Below are 23,999 nucleotides of genomic sequence, written 5' to 3' on the forward strand. Positions count from 1 at the left end.
ACCACAATTTATCCGACTGCTCATGAACACACTGTCGACGATTGCACCGCGCGCTCACAACCGAAGACGATTAAGGTGAAAGTTCATTGAGCACGTCAACATAATGTTGCCACCCACTCAAGCCACCCGCTAATGCACCCTCTCGAGCCACCCAGCAAGACGGAGCACAATGTTATGTGCGTCGGTCAAAAGTAATCATCATGTTCCATGTATATCTCCACCCACAGAATTATGTAGGCAGTATTAGGGGGAGATCCCCCAGTACCGGACAGCACCCAATACCGGACAAAGTCGAAACATTGAGAAATCGTGGTCCAATCAAGATGGTGTATTAGTAGTAAAGGAAGCTATTCTGGAGACTAATGTTTGCGTAGAATAACACATCCTTGAAATATGCATGCCTTTTTAAAAAAGTACAAAAGATTGAAAATTTCAAAAAAATTGACGTATTGCCTTAATTTTGAGCCTATTTTGTAATTATTTTGAATATGAAAAAATACTTTGGATCACGCAAGCATATTCGAACATAATCCTAATTTGATAGTATGAATGTATTTTGTACCATAATTGGACTAAATATGGACAAGTTACAATTTTGTTTAAGCACCTCCTGTCCCCCAGTTTCGGACAGCCTGATTTGTTATATGATATCTTTGTAATTATTGCACGAGTGTCTCAAAATACATTCATTTTTCATGGATTCCGTCGATCATGGTATCAAACATGCAATGAAATTAAGAAAAATGAACATTCAGAACAACATCGTAAAATGTGCTATTTTTCATCATATAAGAAAGAGGTTTTTGATGGACATCTTGCAAACTATGATATACTCAAATTGTTCTTGTGAATGTTGCAAATGCATTGAAATGGCAATTATATACTATTCTTAAAGTAAACACATTCAATGATGTTCAAATTTACAGAATTCGAGGCATTTCCAGATTGTGTCCGGTATTGGGTGCCACCTTTCAAGATCGATCAATTTGGTACTAAAATACATCATCCAAATGCAATGTCAACATTCATACTCATATTTTCAAATTTATTTTTGTACACTATAAAAATGATAATATTTATCATAAATGGGTAACACGAGCACATAAAACCAATATTTTTCGAATTATGAATTTAGTGGCTTAAGTGTCCGGTACTGGGGGATCTCCCCCTACTTGTAAACGTTACATGCAAAAGTATTATTTTTTTTTAGGCACTCTGTGCTCGTGGCCACTACTGTGCCGGACTCAGTTGATCTGTAGTTTCTTTATCGATACAGATCTATTTTCAACTTATCTATATTTACACCGAGCAGGTAGGAGAGAGCTCTGCTATTAGTGAGGCTAGCTGCCTGCGAAGAGGGTCAGTTTGTCTCAGTCACCATCTGATACTGACGGAGGATGGATGTGCTCCCCAAAGCACGGTCCTCCGTAAGGCGTCTTCTGGTGGCTGGATGGTTTTTCGTGGAAGGGCTGGGAATCGAACCCATGACCTTCCGCTTATGAAGCGAAAGCGTAACCTCAAGGCTACAGACCCCCCTACAAAGGTATTGTCGTCGATATGAATTCATCAACATCTTCATAAAAGCTCAAAATCACAATATATTTCATTGACATTCATGTTTTTTGACCAAAATTATAAGCATTTTTCACACCATGCGTGTGTTGTTTACTTTTTTTGGCAGTTTTCTCCTCTCTTCTCTCGCTTCTCACGGGCGGAGGAAGTTGCCATCAGTATGCATTTGAATTCTACAGTTAATTGTGCTGTGTAATATCTAATATTCATTTTTGCTATTAAATTGCGTTGTACCGTAAAGACGCCATTCACCGCTCATTTAACAACATTTCAACATGTAAAATTCTGTCAAAAATCGGCTGTTTGATATTTTTCACAACTTTTTGTACTAGACACAAGATTCAACATTTGTTTTTGTAGGAAAAAAGTTGAAATGTGAAAAATGTATAATAGTACCGAATGACATGTATGCCAATGATACAGGTTTAGGGCGCCATTCATCGCTCATCTGAAATATGAGGCCCTATATACAGCTCTAGTTGGAATGAATTTACTTTCATTAGCTGGTTGTATTCTTTGTACCTATAGTGCGACAACATATTGAACCGTGGCAGCTTAGAAGCATTTTGCGATCTGCCATAATAAAATCATTGTTAAACTCATGTTTACCGGCTTAAACAGCTTAACATTATTTTTTATAAATTATCTATAATATAAAATCATATGAATTTCATTCTGATAAAATCCATTTTGGTATAACTTTTATTGTGAAAATTTGTTCAGATTTTTCAAAATAATTCAATGAGCGGTGAATGGAGCATGAGCGGTGAATGGCGTCCTTACGGTACATTGTTTTTCTCACGTATAAAAATGTTTTGCAACACTTGTGACATTGTACACCTTTTGAGTGTTATGAAATTGTAAAATACGTGGTTGTAGCAAGTGTATGTCAAAAAGAGAAAATCCTCTAAGCATCCTTTAAAAAATTGCTGGAAGAATTTGTGGGAGGATTGATAAAATCTCTAGAATAAATTCTGTAGAAATCACTTTGATAATTTTTGAAGCTTTTCCACGAAGAATCTGAGAAGAAATTCTTGAAAAATCAGCTGAAAAGTCAAGTAATAGTATTTGAAATAGAGACCTCTAAATGAACTGCTACCAGCATTGACTCTTGAAATAGTATTAGTTACAGCATAATTACGACCAAATAATATTTCGGTAGAATTCTCTATCAGAAATTTTTCATTTAAGAAGCTCGGCTAAACGAATGTCTATCACGCTATCAAGTTTCTCGCAATTCAATTTGACTTACCGTGAAATCGCAACAGGTGAAGAAGAAGTCCGAGTCCTGCGGTCGTAACACACGGGAAGCCGAAAAATTAGAATGAACTAGTCGCCGGTCGAATCGCTGCGATGAATAGCCGGCATGCCGTTTGAAGAACCGTGTGGCAAAGTTGATGCTCATGCCGGACGCTCTGTTCGGGCGTGGATCCGGACACTTGTGTGGCACAAACAGATCAAATTGGGGACACGTGGACATCGGATGTTTGCACAAGGCATGCTGATTGGTGAGATACTCCGTGATGATCGTGTCCAGCGTGACGGAGCAGCCGGGGACTTCGGCGGTGGTCGTTTTGGAAGACGTCGATGCCGGAACCAGGAACGAGGCGGTGTCCGTCGTTGCCGAAAGTTGCTTCTGCAGCGGACGTTGATGGGTACTGCTGGAAGACGACGCAAACGGTGTGCTCAAGCTGCTTCCATGAGTGGTACTTCCGCCTGCGGTCACTCCTGCGCTCACACTTCCTGCGGATGTCTTCTTTATTAACTTTATGGGCGTGAAGGGATCTACTGGCGGTGAATCCTGGCCGGAAGAAACACCCGCGCCTGTGACATCAACCTTCAAATGTTCCCCACTGCCATTGGCAGGGACTGGACCGTCTATACTGGCCGCCGCCAGCGCAGCCTGAAGATTAGCTTGTGCCGTTGAGTGACTAAACGTTCCGTCACTTGTTTTACTTCGTATCCTAGCGCGTTGAATGTTGGTCGGATTGGGGGACCGGAAAGTGAAAGGTGAATGGTGCAAATTTCTGCTTAAACTAGTCGCCTGCTGATGCTGCTGAAGGATGGGATTCGGAACGGTGATGCCACCTTCCCGCACCAGAGTGGCCGCCGTTTCGGTCAGGCCTCGAGCCATCAGGTGTTGGTGGATCAACTCCAGCAGCTGTTGCTCGTTGAATTGAATCTTAGTCTGGGCAACCACATTCGCCTTGTGAATGTCGGCCAGTGAGGTGTCGAGTTGATTGTTGGCCGATTTCGCTTTGCCCGAGACGCGTTCCAGCAGTTCCAGGGCGTACTTCTGGAACTGGACGTGCTCGGCTCGTTTCTCCTGCAGGATCGGGTCGCGCATTAGACCTGTGAATGGGATGAAGAGGGAAACACGAAACAGTTGAAAACATCGTTTGAATTGCTTCACAATTAACGAAATACCAGCAAAAACCAGTGACGGGGAAAATATAAAATGTCTGAATTAGTCTTCGACCCGAATGATCGGAAACAATTAGAGAGTAATTAATCAAACAATCAAAACTGCTAGGAAAATTCTTACTTGTACCAATAATTGCTGTAGAGTGTGCCTATAATGGAGGATCCTATAAACAAACAATGGACACCGCAACTATAGGAACATAAATTAGAAATATACCGCAACTATCAGAACATTTTACCAATAGTGGAAGTATTATTTGTCACTGACATTCCTATTTTTTTTTAATTAAGTACACCCGATTCTGTTTTTGCACGGAGGATGCGTACCGTGCAAAACAAGTTTTCAGTTCAAAATTTCTAAAACCGTGCAAAAAAAGTAACACTATTTCTCGACGTTTCATGCAAAAATAAGGTTTTGGCGGAAAAAAATGTATGGAAACTTTTTTTGCACGGCCGTGTAAAAAAAACCGTGCAAAAACAGAATCGGGTGAATGGTCGTTTGCGTCATGAGTCATTTGCGAAGACACTTTCCTTAAGGTCATCTCGGAATCTAAAAATGGCCGTCACAGAGATTGACGTGTGAGCCTACTCGCGTTTTCAAAGGCTCTAAACTGGAGAAATAGTTGGCAAACGTTTCTGATATTCTTATCTGCTAGTGCACAAAGCCAAAACAAGAAGTTCAGTCATGTTGGATGCTTACTTCGCGAGATTAGTGCCTTTGACGTTTTAGTGCAATTTAAGAAGTTAGATTTGTTATCACAAGCAATCCAGTGGTAGCATCGTAGCAGTCCATGGCAGCCAACTCTGAGTTGGCATTCTGACAAGTTACTCTGAAAAGAGTGATTCCATTACCAGCTCTTGTACAGAACAGTCGCAATTAGCTCTAATAAAGATTATTTTAGAATATAATATTTTGGCGACGAGTTATTAAAGAATCCACTCTGGAATCTCGGAAAAGAAGAAGAATGTCTTTATCGGGAGGAGAACCATCAGCAAACCTCGGAGGTCAAGATGTTTTCCGGCTCATTCTCCAGCAAAATCAGCAGATGGTGGAACAGAATGCTCATCTAATGGCCATGATGGAACGTTTCAACAACCTAGAAGCTCCAGCCAGGACAGCAAGCGGCCCCGAATTCATCATTGAATCCCTAGCGTCAAACATCCGTGAGTTTTGCTACGATCCCGAGAACGGCTTAGTATTCGACCGATGGTACCAAATATGAAGACCTTTTCCTGAAGGATGGCGTTAATCTGGATGATTCAGCGAAGGTCCGTCTCCTATTAAGAAGCCTCAGCGTGAACGTGCATGACAAGTACGTGAATTTCCTGTTACCGAAGCATTACCGTGAGTTTTCGTTTGCGGACACCGTCTCCAAGTTGAAGCAACTGTTCGGAATGAGAACCACGTTATTCAGCAAGCGGTATCAATGTTTTCAAATAACGAAGAAAGCGGAAGAGGATTACGTGACCTATGCAGCGACAGTCAACAAACGATGCGAGGATTTCGAGTTGAACCGTATCACAGCCGATCAATTCAAATCTCTCATTTTCATCTGCGGATTAAGATCGCCGAAGGAAGCTGACATCAGAACCAGATTACTTTCAAAACTAGAAGCAGATGGAGAAGGCGAGTGCAAGTTGGACACCCTCATCAACGAATGTCAACGGTTGCAGAATTTGAAACACGACACCGCCTTGATCGAGCAGAAATCATCAATTGCAGCAAAAGTCTGTGCAGTCAAACAGAAGAAGCAACAATCGAACCAATCTGCGCAATCGACCAAGGACAACAAGCATTCTAGCGTTCCAAGAACACCATGCTGGCAGTGCGGTGGCATGCACTTTGTTCGTGATTGCTCTTTTGCGAAACAACTGTTAACAATCAATACCCATCGAGGACTCTATCGTTTCAACAGATTGGCGCCAGGTGTGAAGTCTGCCCCCGGAGCTTTTCAACAATTGATGAACGGCATGATAGCAGACCTCGAAGGAGTTGAATCTTTTCTGGACGACATCATTGTATTCAGCAAAACAGAAGTAGAGCATCATCAGCGTCTCGAAGCTCTTTTCAAGCGCCTGGAGGAGTACGGTTTTCACCTTCGCGAAGAAAAATGCAGCGTTCTTCAAAGGGAAATCAAATATCTCGGCCACATTGTTGATGAAAATGGACTACGCCCGGATCCATCGAAGATTGAAGCAATCTCCAAGATGCCTGCCCCAACCGACATTACCAGTTTGCGGTCATTCCTGGGTGCTGTGAACTATTATTCAAAATTTGTGAAGAAAATGCACCACCTACGACGTCCTCTCGATGCGTTACTGAAGAAAGATGTCCAATTCGTTTGGTCCTCAGCATGTCAAAATTCATTCGAGAAGATCAAGGAAATTCTGCAATCGGATTTGCTGCTCACTCACTATGATCCGAAACAGGAAATCATCATCGCTGCAGACGCATCAAAATCAGGTATCGGCGCAGTTGCCATGCATCGTTTTCCAGATGGTAACCTGAAAGCAATCGCTCATGCTTCCCGAACGCTGACGCAAGCTGAAGCCGGTTACAGCCAAATTGAAAAAGAAGGTTTAGCATTGGTTTTTGGAGTAACCAAATTCCATCGGATGATTCTGGGCAGGAAGTTCACGCTGCAAACCGACCATCAACCCTTACGGAGAATTTTTGGTTCGAAGAAAGGAATACCTCTGCATACTGCAAACCGTTTGCAACGATGGGCGCTGACTCTCTTATGCTACGACTTCGAGATTGAATATGTTTCAACTACACAGTTTGGCTATGCGGATGTGCTATCGAGGCTGATCAACAATTACACGAAACCTGACGAGGATTTCATTATTGCTGCTGTTCAACTGGAAGAAGATATTGAAGTTCCGTTAGACGAAGCTGTCGGAATACTGCCAATAACTTTCAACATGATTCGAATAGAAACAATCAAGTGTCCCGTTCTGCAGCAAGTGGTCCGTTTAAATCAGCAAGGATGGCCATCAAAAGCAAACAGTATCGAAGATGAGCAAGTACGTCAATTCTTTCCGTATCGTGAAACTCTGACTGTAGTGAAAGGATGTGTCATGATGGCCGATCGTTTGGTAATACCGTACAATTTTCGTACCCGTATTCTGAAGCAATTACATCGTGGTCATCCCGGAATTGAGAGAATGAAAGCCATCGCCCGAAGTCACGTGTTCTGGCCGAAAATAGACAATGCTATTGAAGCTTTCGTTAGAGAATGCAACAACTGTGCCTCCCATTCGAAAACGCCTAGGAAGGTTCCACTGCAATCATGGCCTCAAACCGCAAGTCCTTGGGAACGAATTCATATCGATTTTGCAGGACCGTTTTTCGATCAATATTTTCTGGTTGTCGTCGATGCTCATTCCAAATGGCCAGAGGTTCAGATCGTCCGATCGCCAACTACATCAAGTGTTACTGAATTTCTGGACGAATTGTTTTCCCGTTTTGGAGTTCCTTCAACTGTGGTATCGGACAACGGATCGCAGTTCACCTCGGAGCAGTTCGCCGCGTTCTGTAAATCCAATGGAATCCAACATCTAAGAACAGCACCGTATCATCCACAATCCAACGGCCAGGCGGAGAGGTTTGTCGACACTTTGAAGAGATCACTACTTAAAATAAACGAAGGGGAGAAGATTGCCAAGACACTACAGGTATTTCTACAAACGTACCGTTCTACACCAAGTCGTATACTGCAAGGAAAATCGCCAGCAGAACTAATACTTGGTCGCAAAATGCGTACAGCTCTCAGTTTACTTCAACCAACCCAACGCATACCCACAGTCGTGAACCAGCAGCAGAACGATCAATTCAACAAAAAGCATGGAGTTGTTTTCCGTTCGTTTCAAGCCGGAGATAAAATATATGCCAAGGTTTATTCTGCGAACAAATGGACTTGGTCAGCAGGAGTCGTGATTGAGGCGTTTGGACATGTAAACTACAACGTGTTACTAGACAACCAGCATGGCAGACGCAAGCTCATTCGATCCCATGCAAACCAGCTGAAGTGGCGTGAAGTAAGCAGCAGCGTTACAGATTCCAGCAGATCACCATTAAGTATACTGGTTGACATGTTTGGCCTACAATCAAAACCTATACCCGTTCAAGATACTATTCCGGTTGAAACAGCTGGAAATCAGGAAATATCAGACATTTCTGATGTACATTTGCAAGCTACCAACGAAGATGACCATGGACCTGAAGCTAATCAACAAGAATCAGAAAGTATACCTTCAGTTACTCCAGAGGTACGAATCCGTCCAAAGCGAACAATTAGAATGCCGTCAAGATTCGAACCGTACTGGGTACTCCGGAAATAAGAAGGGAGAGATGTTATCACAAGCAATCCAGTGGTAGCATCGTAGCAGTCCATGGCAGCCAACTCTGAGTTGGCATTCTGACAAGTTACTCTGAAAAGAGTGATTCCATTACCAGCTCTTGTACAGAACAGTCGCAATTAGCTCTAATAAAGATTATTTTAGAATATAATAAGATTACAGACTGTTTCACCTTAAATCAAGTGTGATAACTTAAGGGAGGTATATAGGGAACCCAAGGTTAAAGGTTTTAAGTTTTAAACTTATGATTACTTACTTTGCAGCTGCCCGTTGACAAATAGCGATAATTTCCCGATAATCTGTTGCACTGTTTCGGATCGGGCCAAACCGGCCATCGCCCTGCAGGCCATCCCCCGTATGCAATCCGCATCGGTGATCGGTGTCTTAACGCACATCAGCGATAGCAGCACGATGATCCCGTTATTGGATCGGACGCTCTCCCACACTTTCTGCAGCAACTCTTCCGAGTTCTTATTGGGCATTCGTTTCTTGGCCGACCCAAACCGCGCGAGAGAACCACTCGGTCGATGCAGAGGGGCACAAACCGTATGCACCAAAACGGCCAGGGCGGATTTCTGGACTTCTGCGTCCGCTACGATTTCGCCTTCCGCTGCTCCCAGTACGATGTTGATACCGGCGGCGGAACCCTCGTCAGGGAACTCGATTCGCTCGCAGAATACGGCATGCACTCGAGGAATCACGCAGCACACGTTCAGCACGTCCAAAGCGGCGCGGACCGTCTCACCACTGTAAGAGCTAATATTCGATGAGGCAGTTCATATACACAGTGCAACAAACCAAATGTAAGCAATATTCTGACTTCAAATCCTAATACTAGTCATACTCTATTCGAAAATAGGAGTTAAACCCTTTAGATCTAATTTTTCGGCTTGATTTTTCTTTGGTACGGCAATATTTTAAAAATGTCTTAACTCATATAGGCCTGAGTGAAAGCAAAAATACTAAAACCCTCACCGCTCAGCGAATAGCTACACAACGAATTTAAATTGTTTTTTTTTTCGACAGTATACTGATTCACTAGTTTCTAGAAGTGGCCAGAGGAACTCGGGAATATTCCTGTGGCCGCAGTTTTTCCGGTGGGTCGCTGGGTCATGTAGGGTAAAAATGACGGAGGACATGCCAAGTTATCTTTATTTAGTCGTAATGGCAATCATTTTAATTTGCAAAATTATTTAGATCTGGTATTCAACATTTTAAATGAAGAGTTTTGTACCGTTTAGAATGTAACGGATGTGTCACTCAGACTTAATGTCCGGAAGAACCGGCTATAGAGGTCAGTAGTGTTGGATCCGTTGAATCTGTTGCATGCTCCTTGTGGGCGAGCGACGGAATCCGGATCCATTGTGTCCGGTTCGCGTTGCGCGGAAGAAAAAACGAAGTGTGCCGGTGAAAATCAAAAAACAAACGCGTCAGTAGAGTTTGATACGTTGAATCTGTTGTATGCTACTGTCGAGCGAGCAACGAAATCAGTATTGTGTCGGTCATTCGTGTAGAGTAAGGTGGGGCAAAAGTTCGACCTTAGTGGTATAATCAAAGTTTCCAGGAAAACAATAGCAGTTAAAACAAAACAAATACTATACAGTGAATCTTCAACATATTGGCTATAATTTTGCTGAACAAACTTGTGTGAAAATATTTACCCATTTTTAGTTATAATAGTTTTAAAATTGATTGTCTTATTCGAACTTTTGCCCCACCGGTGGGGCAAAAGTTCGCTGGCTAAAACACAAAATATCGATCCTTTTATGACAGGCATACTTTACACCAGCCGTAAACTTAAGTTTGACGAAAAATACACACTAAATTTTCATCAAAAAATTGCCCAAAACCGGGTTAATTGCAATATACTCAAAAATAGCAGTTTTTCGCAAAACTAAGTGGAAATGCAAAATTTTGGTGACAGTTTTAACACGATCAGACAAATTTAACTAAATTTGAAGATAATATGTGGATTTTAGGCAATTTGCAAATTTTTCCGTGATTTTATACATGGGTCGAACTTTTGCCCCGCTGATTCGAACTTTTGCCCCACTATGGGCCAAAAATTGTTTTCAAGCATTTATGCAAAAACTAATACACCTCAAAGCAACCTTATGATAGGTCTAGAAATTCCCTTACATAAAATATTGAAAAAGATTTTATCTTCAATTGGTTCCATGCTACGAAAGTTTGACCAAAAATTACAATATTCACGTCGAAAAACAACAAATAGCCATAACTTTTCCAAATCTCAATCATTTTTTATGATATTTGGATTGAAAGTCCCTTACTTGAATAGCATTCAAACCACCATGACATTTATAAGATTTGTTTTGAATTGAGCTAGAAATCTTAAAAAGAAACTCTTACCCCACTCGAACTTTTGCCCCACTTTACTCTATATGCTCACGTATTCATTTCTAATTATATATTTATCGTTTACCAAAACGAATCCTTTCCCATATCCAAACTCCCAGTGTTTTCTTGTGGAAGTGCAGAGGACTCCTCGGCTTCTGTAAAGCAAGTAACACGTCAACATTTCCCTCCCATAACCTCAGCATCCCGAGATTTGCTGCCGCTGTTTCGCTTAGCTCCTTCGGTATTATCGTATTTTCTGATGTTGTGCGTTGTGATTTGAAGTGAAACTTCTGTAGACGACGAATACTACTCCAGGAAACCCGGAATTATTGAAAGTGACATCAATTGTGGTGTTTTAGTAGCCGAAAAATTGATAGAAATTGAGCTGGAAACAACGATCACAATAATCATATGCTGCAACAACACGCAGTCCATCTCATTGTTATCGCCAATTCGCTGTCTTATTTACCTACTTGTGTTTGAGACCGGCACCGTCAATTCCGTCACAAATAGGGTTAAAACCATTGCAATGAATAGAATCTGCAAAACTTGCAAACTTGACTGCGTTGTTGGCGAGAGCGTTGTTTGCGAAGGCTTCTGCGTGGAGATGAATCGTTTTCATGCCAAATGTGTCGGTTTGTCCGAAGATCAAAGAAGAGCCTGTTCTCAACGGAATATTTTTTGGATGTGTGACGAATGCACAGAGCTCATGGGAACCATAAAGTTCCGTGCCGTGGTGAATAAAATGCGATCTCATACCAAACCGCTTGAAATAGAGATTGAACGACTAAAATCGGATGCTGCAGAAATGCGGGAAAAAATTAACACTATGCAGGACCACGTAACAAATAAATCTGTCGCATGTGTGAATGAACCTACACATGAGGAAGAATTCCGTGTTTCACCTAGTACTAGTTATGTACCTCTTTCATCAACCAGAGTCAGCGTTAATCGAGCGAATGAAGGACAGAGCAACGATTCTTTGAAATTGCATATTTCGAATATTGCAAACGACGTTACAGAGGAGGAAGTTCTGCAAATGATTAATAAGGCTATCGGAGTTGAGCAAGTTCGTTATATCAAGTGTTTGGTTCCGCCATGGAAGGATTTATCGTCTTTAGATTATATTTCTTTCAAAGTTGAAATAGAGCATTATTATCGTGAGACAGCGCTGGAAACTTCAACTTGGCCGAAAGGAGTACGATGCAGAGAGTTTGTCAACTTTGGGAATAGAACCTGGAGACCAATGCGTGGATAGAGGATCGCTTCATGTTATATGTTTCAATTTGATTGAACAAAATAGTTGCTGTTATTAACGATCGTGATTGTAGTCCTATTGTTTGGTTTATACGATTGTTGTAATTCGAGTTGATGTGTATAATTTTTGTTGCTTTGTTTTGGAAATCATAGTTATAAGTTACATCATTGGGGCAAATGCCTGTTGATGGTTATCAAATAAATAAATAAATAAAAGTTCATACACTCCCATTCCCAAATTGACCTGCATTCGGACGCAGCCGGCGCCGGTATTGTTTATTATAATAATGAGAGCACCAGTACTTACACATTGAGGATGCTACTGATCCCGAGTAATGTCTGTTGGTTCCCTGTGTAAGTACAGCTGTTCTTGCAATAACGGAGTAGCAACTGCGGGCGGTCAATCATGCTCATGTTCATGCTCATGGAAGAACCGGCTATAGATTTGTTGGATACTAAACCGTTTCAATCTTCGAAAAGTAGACATCAAGCACAATAGTTCACTGAAAATGCGTTCCCATAAGCTTGACACAGATGTTTAAATACAAATTGGCCACTTTATACCCAAGAATGGCCGTTTGTAGGGTCAACCAAATAGAGGACCCATGGTTATCCAATTCAGTTGTTTCTCAAAACGTTTACGCTGATGGGTTTTTCTTAAAATTTCTTGATATAGGGTGTCGGTGCCATTAGTGGACTACCTAAGCTATAAAAAAATCATAACAAAATAACGAAGAGCCTTAACAGAGATCTTTTGGCGTCAACAGAGAGATTTCAACCTCTACTATATGGGAAAAATACAAAAAGAGTGATAAAACTAATTTTTTAACATTAAATTGATACACGTGTTCCAGTAGTAGACGTTCGAGAGTGATACAAGGAATTTTAAACCGAATGGTAAATTTTACATAGGTTCAACATTTTTTCCTCGGAACAGCAACTAATATCTTTCGAATGAAGCATAAAGATCAACTCTGGGACTTTTCTTCATTTTTTTACATCCATTCTAAAAACTGCTTCCAACCGTTGATCCACTACTGGAGCACGACGGCAACTATTGGTGCAAGGGAGCATTTTTTTTTTTGCGTAAACTTAATTATTTATATGACTTTTTGATAGAATAAAAAGCTGAAATTTGGCAAATCGACTAAACTAGAGGCGATTTATCCACCAAAAATAACACATGTCGTTTTTATCGAAAAATGTACGTTTTATTCCATAGTCCAATCTACTGGTACATTACAACCATTGGTACCGGCACCCTAGTAGTGGCCACATTATAGCCGATTTCGGAAATTATCTGTGACTTGAAATCTGGAATTGAAATTGAATTGAAATTTGGAAGCGGAAGTTATTAAGGTCGAAATCATATCATATTCAAGTGATTCAGGTCTGATCCATTGTATATTCAAGTATTTCAGATACGATGCATCTTTTTAGGATTCAGGTTTATTTTACTTCATGTGTGAGTGATTCATGCCTGACACACATCATATTCACATTATTCAAGTCAGGACCTAATATGATGTAGGGCAAAATTTTAGATATTTTAACAACATCCTGCATCTAATTTATAACAACCGATATTATCAAATCTAAATTACCATATCTAAATAACACATCAAGTTATGATGTTGATAGTTTCAGCAAGTCGGGATACTTCATGTTTAAAGTGAAGATGAATCGAAGCCAACACTCAAATTTTCTAGAGCACAAATCCGGAGGTGGTGGTGATCAATCGATTAAGGTTTCTTCTTAAATGGATGTTCAGTTCTCTAGATTTGTGCTCTTGAAAATTCGAAATTTGGCTTTCGTTTACTTTCATCTTACGTGATTCAGGTCAGACTCACTTCATATACAAGTGATTCAAGTCTGATTCACTTTATATTCAAGCGATTCAGGACTGATTCACTAAATAGTCAAGTGATTCATGATAGATTCGCTCCATTTCCAAGTGATTCGTGTTGAATTTATTACGTATTCAAGTGCATTACTTCATATTCGAATAATTCAAGAATGCTTCATTTCGAATTTAAGTAATTTCAACTGCATTTTTCAGTGATTCATGTCTTCCAAGCAGTTTAGGATTGATTTACTTAATTTTCTAATGATTCAGGTCTTATAAACTTAACAATTTAAGACTTAAATCTTAAGACTGATTCACTTCATTTTCAAAAGATTCTGGATTGGTCTACTTAAGTTTTAACATGTCATGTCAGATTCACCATTCACTTAAACCGACTTCAATAATCAACTGGGGTTTGCAAAACTTATTTTAGTGAGCGTCATTATTTGCCACCTTATGGTCCCCGATATTACTGTACCACTACAGTATCTTCCTTGTTAAATGATGCCAAACGACTATTATGCCAAATGGCTTTATGCTAAACGACTGTATGCCAAATGACATTACGGTAGACCCCAAAATACATCCGCACAAACACTGAAGAGTTAACATGACCAAAATACTATTCTTAACATTTTTATATTAACACTTTGACAAATGATAAAACCGCCACGGCATATTCACAAGAGTGATGTATTTTCATGTGAAGAACATTTCGACCGATGATTAGATTAACCCGTACACTGCCCATAACTGCATAACAGTCACATTCGACATTTTTGACAAATTGGAGTTAATACCATGGAGAGTCATCAAATGATAAATACTTTCGATTAACTTACTAGAATCTGTGAGATTGTTCTAGAAAATTCGAAAAAATACCAAGTTGTTTTGTCACATTGGCAATTGTAACCGCATAACAGTCACATTTAGATTATACATGAGCCTCATAATGTAGTAGCAACGAAATTTCTATGAGAATTATTTTCTGACTATTCACCCAATATGCAATATGAGTTGTACAAAATTTCAGCCTCGAATAAGCTCTTTTGAGTTCTTAATGATTTTTTGAAATTTTAGTTTCCTACCATACTGCAGTAAAATGCAAACTTGCTATCCCATTTACTCAATGCCTACTTTTGTCGAATGTTACAAATATGCAGTTATGGGCAGTACAGACCTAAGCGAAAAAAAAAAAAACTCTCAAAGGTTTGATACTGTTTTTCAAATTAACAGATCCTCCGCCTAAAAGCAGCTGTTCAATGATAAATCATGAACCGTTGGAGACATAAGTATTGGGCAACATACTGGGCTCTCCCATATGTGGATAGAAAAGGAATAATTTAACATTATTAATAGTAAGTTATTAATAAAAAAGCACTATTTTTTTACCTAGGGCAAACGGTCCCTTAGTGGAGGTAGCTCCAATAGTGGAGGTAGTGTGTTTTGGCATGTTTCGCGCTAATACAGTGACTCAATCTCATTTTCGTACGGGGCACTGTTTTCATATCAAGTTGGTATATATCTATTAAATGGTGCATGGACTTCGATATACTTTATCAATAATGAAGGTTATAGGTGTCATCTATTGTTTGGCAATGACAAACTGTATTCATTTGCTTAAATCTTTGGAATAATGGAAAAGTATTGAGATTGTGTCTATAATTGACCCAATTCCATATTCGTACACCTAACAAAAAAGAAATATACAGCATTCCAAACTAATTTTTAATGGACTAGATGATTACTAAAGCTCTTCGTTGTGTTGTTCAGATGCAGTAGAATAGATTTGGAAAATTTTAAAGCGTACATATTTGAAACTTAAGTAAATTTAAGAAAAATACCAGTTTTCCCATGTTTTTTGCTAAAATATTCGGTAAGTCGAACAATAAATTGCATTTTTTTTCAACATCACTTCCTTAAGAATGATAACTGCGAATATTGCACAAGTTTCAAAAAATTATAATCAGTTTTAGAGTAGCTAGGAGTGGATATCGACAACTTATACTTTTGAATCTTAGGTAGTATAACATTTATAACAAATCCAAAACCAAAAATTTTAGTCAAGTTCTTTATGTTTGGCTCCTAAATGTATATACATAATCCATAGTTAATGTTCCTATCAAAACATTGCGTAATTATCATTTTTAATTCACATTTTACTACCAAAAATGATTATAGAGATTTAAAGAATAAATATTATTACCATAACCGCAACACAAAAGTTTTTTAAAATGATGAAAACAACAGGATATATTCTATTAAACAGTATATCAATGCTCACTGCTCATTCAAGTTATTTTGTATTTGTCTTATAAAATCAATAAATTGCAAAATAGGGTGCTATTTTGAATATAATTTGAATATTATTTCAAAGATAATTGAATATTACGATGACATCAATTATGTGGAGGTATGTACAGCGTAGTTTAGGGTACTTTATTGTAAAACGAAGTTCGTAGTTCAAATTATTTTTACAGACAAATTAAAAATTAACATTTACCTGTTGTTTAGAATGAAAATTTGGTTTACATTGATTAAAAATATCATTTTAGAAGAGTTTTGAACTTATGGCACAACAATTTTCTGAACTCAAAAGGGATAAAAACTGTTTATGATTTCTGTAAACTATATATATTTCAACTAAATTTCTATCAGAGCTTACGAGTATAATCTACAGATTGGATCCAATGACAAAAATAAACGTTATTGTTCGAATTATAGGATTTAATAGCAAAAATCATTGGAAAACTGACATTTCTCATAACTTTACCTAAATTTCATATATGTCCACTAATAAATTGCCCAAATGTATTTCACTACATCTGAACATCATAATAAAGCATTTCAGTAATCAAATAGAGCTCCTAAATTTAGTTTTGAACGTTGTGCGTATGAATTTTGGTAGAAGTACGCATATGGAATTGGGTGAATTTTAAACATCAATTCAATACTTTTCTATTAATCCAAAGATGAATGTAAATGGAAACATTTTGTGATTGGCAAACAATAGATAACACCTGTTACCTTCAATGTGGATAAAGTATTTGTAGCTCAATACTTCATTTAATAGTTTTTTACTAACTTGATGTGGAAACAGTATCCTGTACGAATATGAAATTGGGCCACTGTAAATGATTATGTGATATTTTTCTATTATGCGCGATGCGAAAATGATGCAAGTAATCGAATAATATTTATAAAACTTAACCGTAAAACTATTGAAAACAATTATTTTGCTTAAAATGTTTGCTCCTTTGCACCTATAGTGGTGCATCAGAACCCATAGTGGAGGGTCCCATAAGAAATCAATGGATTGCGCCACTAAAGGAACCATTCTTAAAACATACCTCCACTAAAGGAACAGTGTTCCTATTATTGGTGCAAGGCTTTTTGCAAGGAAATTTCAAATGAATCGTGATTTTTATACATTTGAATGAAAGAAGGATTTGAGATCTATCGAATGATACGTTAAAATCATATATTTCATGATTTTATCATCATGTTTTAGCTGTTTTCCCTTAGGTGCACCACTAATGGTACACTTACCCTACAAGAATTCAAAAACACTTTCAATTCGATCTCGGAAAAATAAGAATATATTCATTTAGTGAAGGAAAAAAAATATTGAAAACAAAAAAACATTTCAATTTTATGATCATGTTAGGAATCATAAAAAATGATGGATGTTTCAAGCTATCAAAAAAACGGTTGGATTTTAATATTTTCTTTCTAATGTTTAAATGGAAAATGCCGCAAATTTTTTAATTTGAAAATGGATTTCAAATTCATTATTACTTAACAGTTGCATTTCTCACTGTAAGTCGCTTGGTATCTATTCGCCCCACTTTTTTCAATTCATCTCGTTTTACGGTATGATCAAAACAAGACGAGGGATCATTTCTAGGTTATCAGCAAAGTTACTTCGGTTGTTTAATAGCGTACCGTGAGGGCCCCTAACTCTGCGCAGCTCCTAACTCTGCACACTTTTACCAAAATCTACCAAAATCTGATAAAATACTTAAATTTTTGTTTACAACTTTTTTTTCATATCTTGCTACAATAGTAATAAAAAAGTACGCGAAGAACTTTCTTGACAAATTTACGTTTATTACTTTAATAAAAAATCAAATAGCTTTAAAATATTGAAAAACGTCCAAATTGACTGCCCGTTAGCAAAAATGCTAAGGGAGTACCTCATCACTTAAGTCATTTGAAGCAAATTGAAGATAATATATTTCAGATTTTTAGTACGTAGGCACTAGTTTATTTATCGAGCAATCATCACTGGTAAAGTGCAACTTTTTTTTATTCATTTTCTTATTCTTCTTAAGTGCGCATAGTAAGGAACCATTTTTCAACTATGTTCCTTATTATGCGCAGCAGTTATAAAACGTTATTTTCAACAAACAATCAACCCTCCAGAGGTCGATATTGAAGGGAACCATCGACTTGTCGACACCTTCGTGATATGGAATACAAATGCTTTGGAAAATGGTTTGAGGGGACCATCATAGTAAGGGAAGATTAAAAAATGACGTCCATCATATTTTAAGGATTTCTACATTCCGTCCCCTCAATCCCTGTCGCGATTTTTTTTCAGGACCTAATGCATGCAATGTCACATTTTCATAGACTCTTCCTCCCCTCAATGATGGACGTAATTTTTGAATGCTCCCTAACCATGCAATAAAAAATTTAATTATTTAATAATTTAGATTGTTTGTATAGTTCCATGAGTCAATATCGAGTAATGAAACATCGAGGTTTAATCGTATTTGCCATATAGAAACGCCTATAAAGTACTGTTATTGATCTGCAATAGGAATCGTTCATTATTCGGACCCGAACCGAACCAAAGAAAATTTGGTTTTTATATTTTCTAGTGAGAATACATAAACAGTCCAAGCTAATTTTCCTTTACACGCCTAGGGTGAACGAAAAAAAGACGTAGTTTGTACCCTTTTTGTATGTTGGTTTAGATTTTAGAAAACTATGTTAAGTTAAGACCAAGCTGAGGGTCGTGGGTTCGAATCCCACCGGTCGAGGATCTTTTCGGATTGGAAATTTTCTCGACTTCCCAGGGCATAGAGTATCTTCGTACCTGCCACACGATATACGCATGCAAAAATGGTCATTGGTACAGTAAGCTCTCAGTTAATAACTGTGGAAGTGCTCATAAGAACACTAAGCTGAGAAGCAGGCTTTGTCCCAGTGGGGACGTAATGCCACAAAGGAAGGAAGTTAATTACATGTTTTGGAAATCATATACATCCCCATTCTTGTTTACGTTCGAATGCGCTTTTGATCGAAAATTTCGCATTTTCGTTTACGCTAGCAAAATCAAATTGGCCATGGATTCGATCGAAAGTTGGATCCACCGTAAACAAGAATAAGGGTGATAATGATTTCGATTATTTTGAGAGTTGCTCTTGATGGCATTCATTAACAGTAATTATCATGGATTGAATTATAGATAAAATTCACTTAATGTTAGAAACATTCCAAGCTCCACTAGGGACGTAATGCCGGATAAAGTAAGAAAATGCAGATTAATTCAAAGTTCAACTGCTAGTAATGCTTTTAGTAAAATACTTAACTGTTATAAAGAATTTATCAAGTGCGCAGAGTTAGGAACCTAAATGCGCAGAATAAGGAGCATTGCAAAAATGAGTGCGCAGAGTTAGGAACACGGACACCCTTAAGAAAAAATAAAAATTTGCAATAAAAATCATTACTTAGTGAAGCTTTTATATTTTTTCCTTATACATAAGATCAATAAGTATTTGCTCCCAAAATTTCAGACTATTGTGTTTAGTTTTCAATTAATTACAGCTGTTTGAAATTTGAAAAGCCTTAACTGCGCAGAGTATGGGGCCTTCACGGTATATTTGTGGAAGACATTCATGCTTAAATCACAGACAAACAGACGTCACACTCTCATCATTGTTCATCGACCACCTTTTTAACGGTCGATTCAAAAATATAGTAGGTGGCCAATCCGCCACCCGCAGCGCTCGCATCGTTTTTGTTCGTGTTTGACGTTTACACACTATCGCCATCTGTTGGCGCATCGGCCAAACACAGTGATTTTAGCATTGGGTGCACATGTCCTCGTGACTATGATTTTAATCGAGCTTTGTTCTAAGTGTTACGTCTGTTTGTCTGTGCTTAAATTTTAACAGTTCATGAATCATTACCAAAAGAAGTGAAAAATAACAGAGTTTCTGTTCACATAGTTGTGTCATTTTGTGTGAAAAAAAATCATCTGGGAGTTGCATTAGAAAATTTCCATAAATTAACGAGATATGTATAGTACCTCCAAATTTCGAACTAAGCTTTTAAAACCCATATATGGTGTTGCTAGTATATGCAGGGTGGCCACCAAATATCCATTTTGAAATTCCCGCTTTTCTCCTGGTTTTCCCGGTAAAATTTTCAAAATTTCCCCGGTTTTTCATTGAGGGGTCCAAACGCAAAATGGGGACAATTTGGTCAGTTTTTTAATCGAATATACTAAAAATTCTTGTTCAAGCTTTTCGACGGAATGTTTAGGTAATTTTTCTGTCAAATAGGAAAAATAATATTATTTTATAGGAGATTGGCTTGTTTTTTTGGCTCCTGTACAATTAGTATGGAATGAAAAAAAAACTTCAAAGTCGATTATTTCAAAACTAGGTTTCTGTCACTTACACTTCTTTGCTTCTAACCCCGTTTCCCATTTTCTCAACATTCTCGGAGGATTTTCAAATATGTTATTCCACATAAAAACGTTGGAGTTCTTGAGCAAAACAAATTGACCTGCTCTCAAGCTAACTCGCGACATACAAACACCATTCCATTTTAATTTATATAGATATGCCAAATTTTTACATCTTTCGGTTTTTTTTTTCTTCATAAAAATGAAGATTTGTATCTCACCTTAGTTATTCAATTTTTAGTCGATTTAGTCTATTTTAGTCGAACTAATGATACATTAGAAGCTCTTATAGAGAAAGCATTGCTTTAAAAATATCCGATAATATTAATTTATTATTCAGTAACTAAAGAAAATTATATATCCAATATGTTTGAATGCATAAAACTTCTGCAAGAAGTTTTCAGACTCTGATTCAAATTTTTGAGTCGGATAAGTTGGAGAAAAAACAATCAAGTTCAAGTAACATAAAAATAACCATAAAATATTTCGAAATATTGCCAACCAATTTGAAACATTTCTAAGAAATTTGGTGTAGCAAAATAGACCATTTGTACAAGAAATTAAATCATTAGTGTTTATATATTATTTGTTCAAGATTTCAGATGCCTAATGGCAATACTATCAACCATATCAACTTTGTACAACTTATTTTAGGTAGTTTGTAGATTAGGAGCTTAAAGATATTCGTTCAGAATGATTTTCCCGGTGACCATCTCAAATTCCCGGTTTTTCCCGTCTTTTTCCCGGTGGATTCAAATTCCCGTCTTTTTCCCGCTTTTCCCGTTTTTCCCGGTTCGGTGGCTACCCTGTATATGGGTCTGAAGTCAGAATTTGTTCAACCCCGAAAATGTTGCACTGTGGAGAAAAAAGCAAACACAAGTTACTCACCGTCCACTGTAGTTCCACTCGTAGGCCAATGCGATGATACGTAGCAGTAAATTAACTCCTCCCAGATCCAGAAATTCATCGACCGGTGACCAACGAGCCTTCATGGGAAGCAACTCCTGCAGCGTCCTTATCTGATCGCTAATAACTTCCGGAGAGTTCTTTACCGATTTGAAGACCGGTTGTGCCAACGTCCCCGTGGGACACTGTTGCCGCGTGACCTGATTGTATTTGTAGTAGAGGTGATTCTCAAAGTACTTCTTCAACGCGACACAAACATGTCGGACCACCTGTCGAGCTGCACATTCCTCGTCATCGTTCAGGTGATATTCGTCCGCTGGCATCAGGATCGGAAGCACGGCGATGACGTTGTACAGTTTCCGCAATCCGTCCTGCTTGTCGAACTCATCCATCATTGTTTTGAACTGGCAGCTTAGGCCGAAGAACATCGTAGCGTGGCATCGTCCGGAATCGTGGGTGCATCCCAGAAGCCACAGCGCGTAGGTTACCAATTCCGTAATGATCTTCTGTGGCATCAAACAGATCCTCTCCATTGCATCTTCACAGTACGCCAAATAGTAGAAAGCAATCGAAACTCCCGTGGCGGCCAAACTAGGCCGAGGAACTCGCAATAGCCGTTCTAGACCTCCATTCGCGATGAACTCCAGTGAGAACTTCTTATGGCACAGCAACGATGCCAGATACTTCAACGCCTCGAACGCCAGACAGGTGTCCTTGGCGTCCAGATTCTCGATGTAGCGGAAGATCAAACTCATCGCGTTGTGTTCGAAAACGTGCGGCAGGAATTCCTGATACTCTCCCATCGGCGTCAGGTATCGCAAGATCAGCATCTGACTGGTGGCAATCGTGGCTGGAAAGATAGGGATCATGTTCCGGTGCGCCTGGCGACCTTGGGCATCCTGTGTATTCTGACTGTTTTCATTCTGGAAGAGCGTATTCAAATTCGACGCCGAAGACACACCATTAGGAGGTACCGCACTTCCCTCAGATGGTCCCAAATGGGCAAAGGGCCTCTCCACGACTTCTCCACCCACTGCGCCATCCACCATCGCAGATTCGCTCTGACCTTCCGTGGAATTTCTCTTGGATATTAGAGCTGCCTCTCCTTGGAACATCCGCTGGAACGCCGTACTGGACATTCCCTCGCCAGCTTCCGCCAAACGATCGCGATTTCTGTGAGCCAATTGCAGCACGTGCAACCGCCTCAGCATGATCGGTAAAAGTCGAATATTCTGCTCCCGAAAGCTAACAGCAATCTCCTGCACTTCCATCGCAGCTCCCAACAACCCAGTGGCATAGCTTTGCAAAGGTTCAGGGCTCGATTCGGCCCATCCGTACAGCCGTGTGATAAGATGATCGAATTCCGCTTGGAACACGGCGGACGTTTCCAAACCGGGCATGATCACCAGTATCAACCGGCAGGCTGCGATATTCAGGGGTTGCGAGCATTGCTGGATGTTTTGACGCGTGAAGAAATTATCCCGAAGGTAGTCGTTCACCAACCGGGTCATGAAGTGATCCTTCCGGAACAGGGTCTTCAACATGCGACCCAGTTCACTGTTCGGGTCCGTTCGCGATGGGTGTCGCTCATCGAAGGGGTCCGGGTCTTTGCGCATGTAAACCTCTGTCTCCTCTTCGAAGATTTCCGCTAGTCTGAAATGGGATGTAATGATTATTTCGATTTATTTCTTGTGCAGGGCTGGTATCGTCTTAATGTCTTAAAGATATTAACTTTAAAAATTTCAGGACTCCTTCTTTTAAGGATTTCTCAGAGAATTCGGCCAGACATTTCTCTAAGGATATTTCTAAGAGCTTTTTGAGAATAACGACATGTATACTTGTGACATTTGTTATGTATTTTTTATGTAAATTTTATCAGAAACAGACATTTAGACATTCGTTCAAAGGTTTCCTTATGCATTACTGTGAAGATTTATTCGAGAGGTCATTTTGTGATTTAAAAATTTCTCCGTGAATTTCGCTTAAGATATTCACAAGAAGTCAACCTGGAGCTTTTACCCCAGATATTCCAGATAGACCTTCAAAAAATTGTGTTTCACAAATCTGTTCACCCATTGATTCTTCTATTGATTTCGCTAGGATTTTATCTTTCAAATGTACACGGGATGAAATTCTGTGGTAAAAATAACTATTTTAGCTGACTACGCCCATTCTTAAAACTACCATGGAAATTCAGACCAATTTACTATGTTTACGGTACACCCCACCGCATTACTGGCACATTTGACAGAAATAATTTACAACAATCTGATTCCGACTACAGACATGGTAAAATCAAGCACATTTCTGGTCTGCTGAAAATTGCCGGTGCGAGCGCTTAAGTGAACCCCCTAAAATGGTAGTTTTTACCGCACAATTTTTTTGCGTGTAGTAGTGTTTACAGCAGGCATTACAGAATTCTTTCTCACTTGATTTAGAAGCACGATCAAAACATCGCATCTGTAGCGGTCCATGATCGGCAATGTGTTGCAAGTAGATGAAAAAACCGAATTTAGTACTATATCATTTAATTCCACTAGAGTTTGTATCCTTACATCCTACGCGTATTTCGAC

General features: G+C 39.0%; 1 protein-coding gene across 5 annotated transcripts in view; it reads right to left on the minus strand.

Annotated features, from left to right (window-relative positions):
* LOC5573755 (protein mahjong) overlaps window positions 1–23,999 on the minus strand; it is a 62,970-nt gene that overhangs the window by 26,308 nt on the left and 12,663 nt on the right. For 3 of the 5 annotated variants that reach the window (XM_021852680.1, XM_021852677.1, XM_021852682.1), the window contains exons 2-4: window positions 21,408–23,078; window positions 8,615–9,114; window positions 2,825–3,924 (exon numbers count right to left, since the gene is read on the minus strand). In XM_021852680.1, the coding sequence (XP_021708372.1) occupies window positions 2,825–3,924; window positions 8,615–9,114; window positions 21,408–23,078 (3,271 nt within the window). The remainder of the gene's footprint in view (window positions 1–2,824; window positions 3,925–8,614; window positions 9,115–21,407; window positions 23,079–23,999) is intronic. The other 2 variants (XM_021852681.1, XM_021852678.1) reach the window with 1 other exon arrangement.

The sequence above is a fragment of the Aedes aegypti genome, chromosome 3 (assembly GCF_002204515.2).
Source record: "Aedes aegypti strain LVP_AGWG chromosome 3, AaegL5.0 Primary Assembly, whole genome shotgun sequence".
NCBI lineage: Eukaryota > Metazoa > Arthropoda > Insecta > Diptera > Culicidae > Aedes > Aedes aegypti.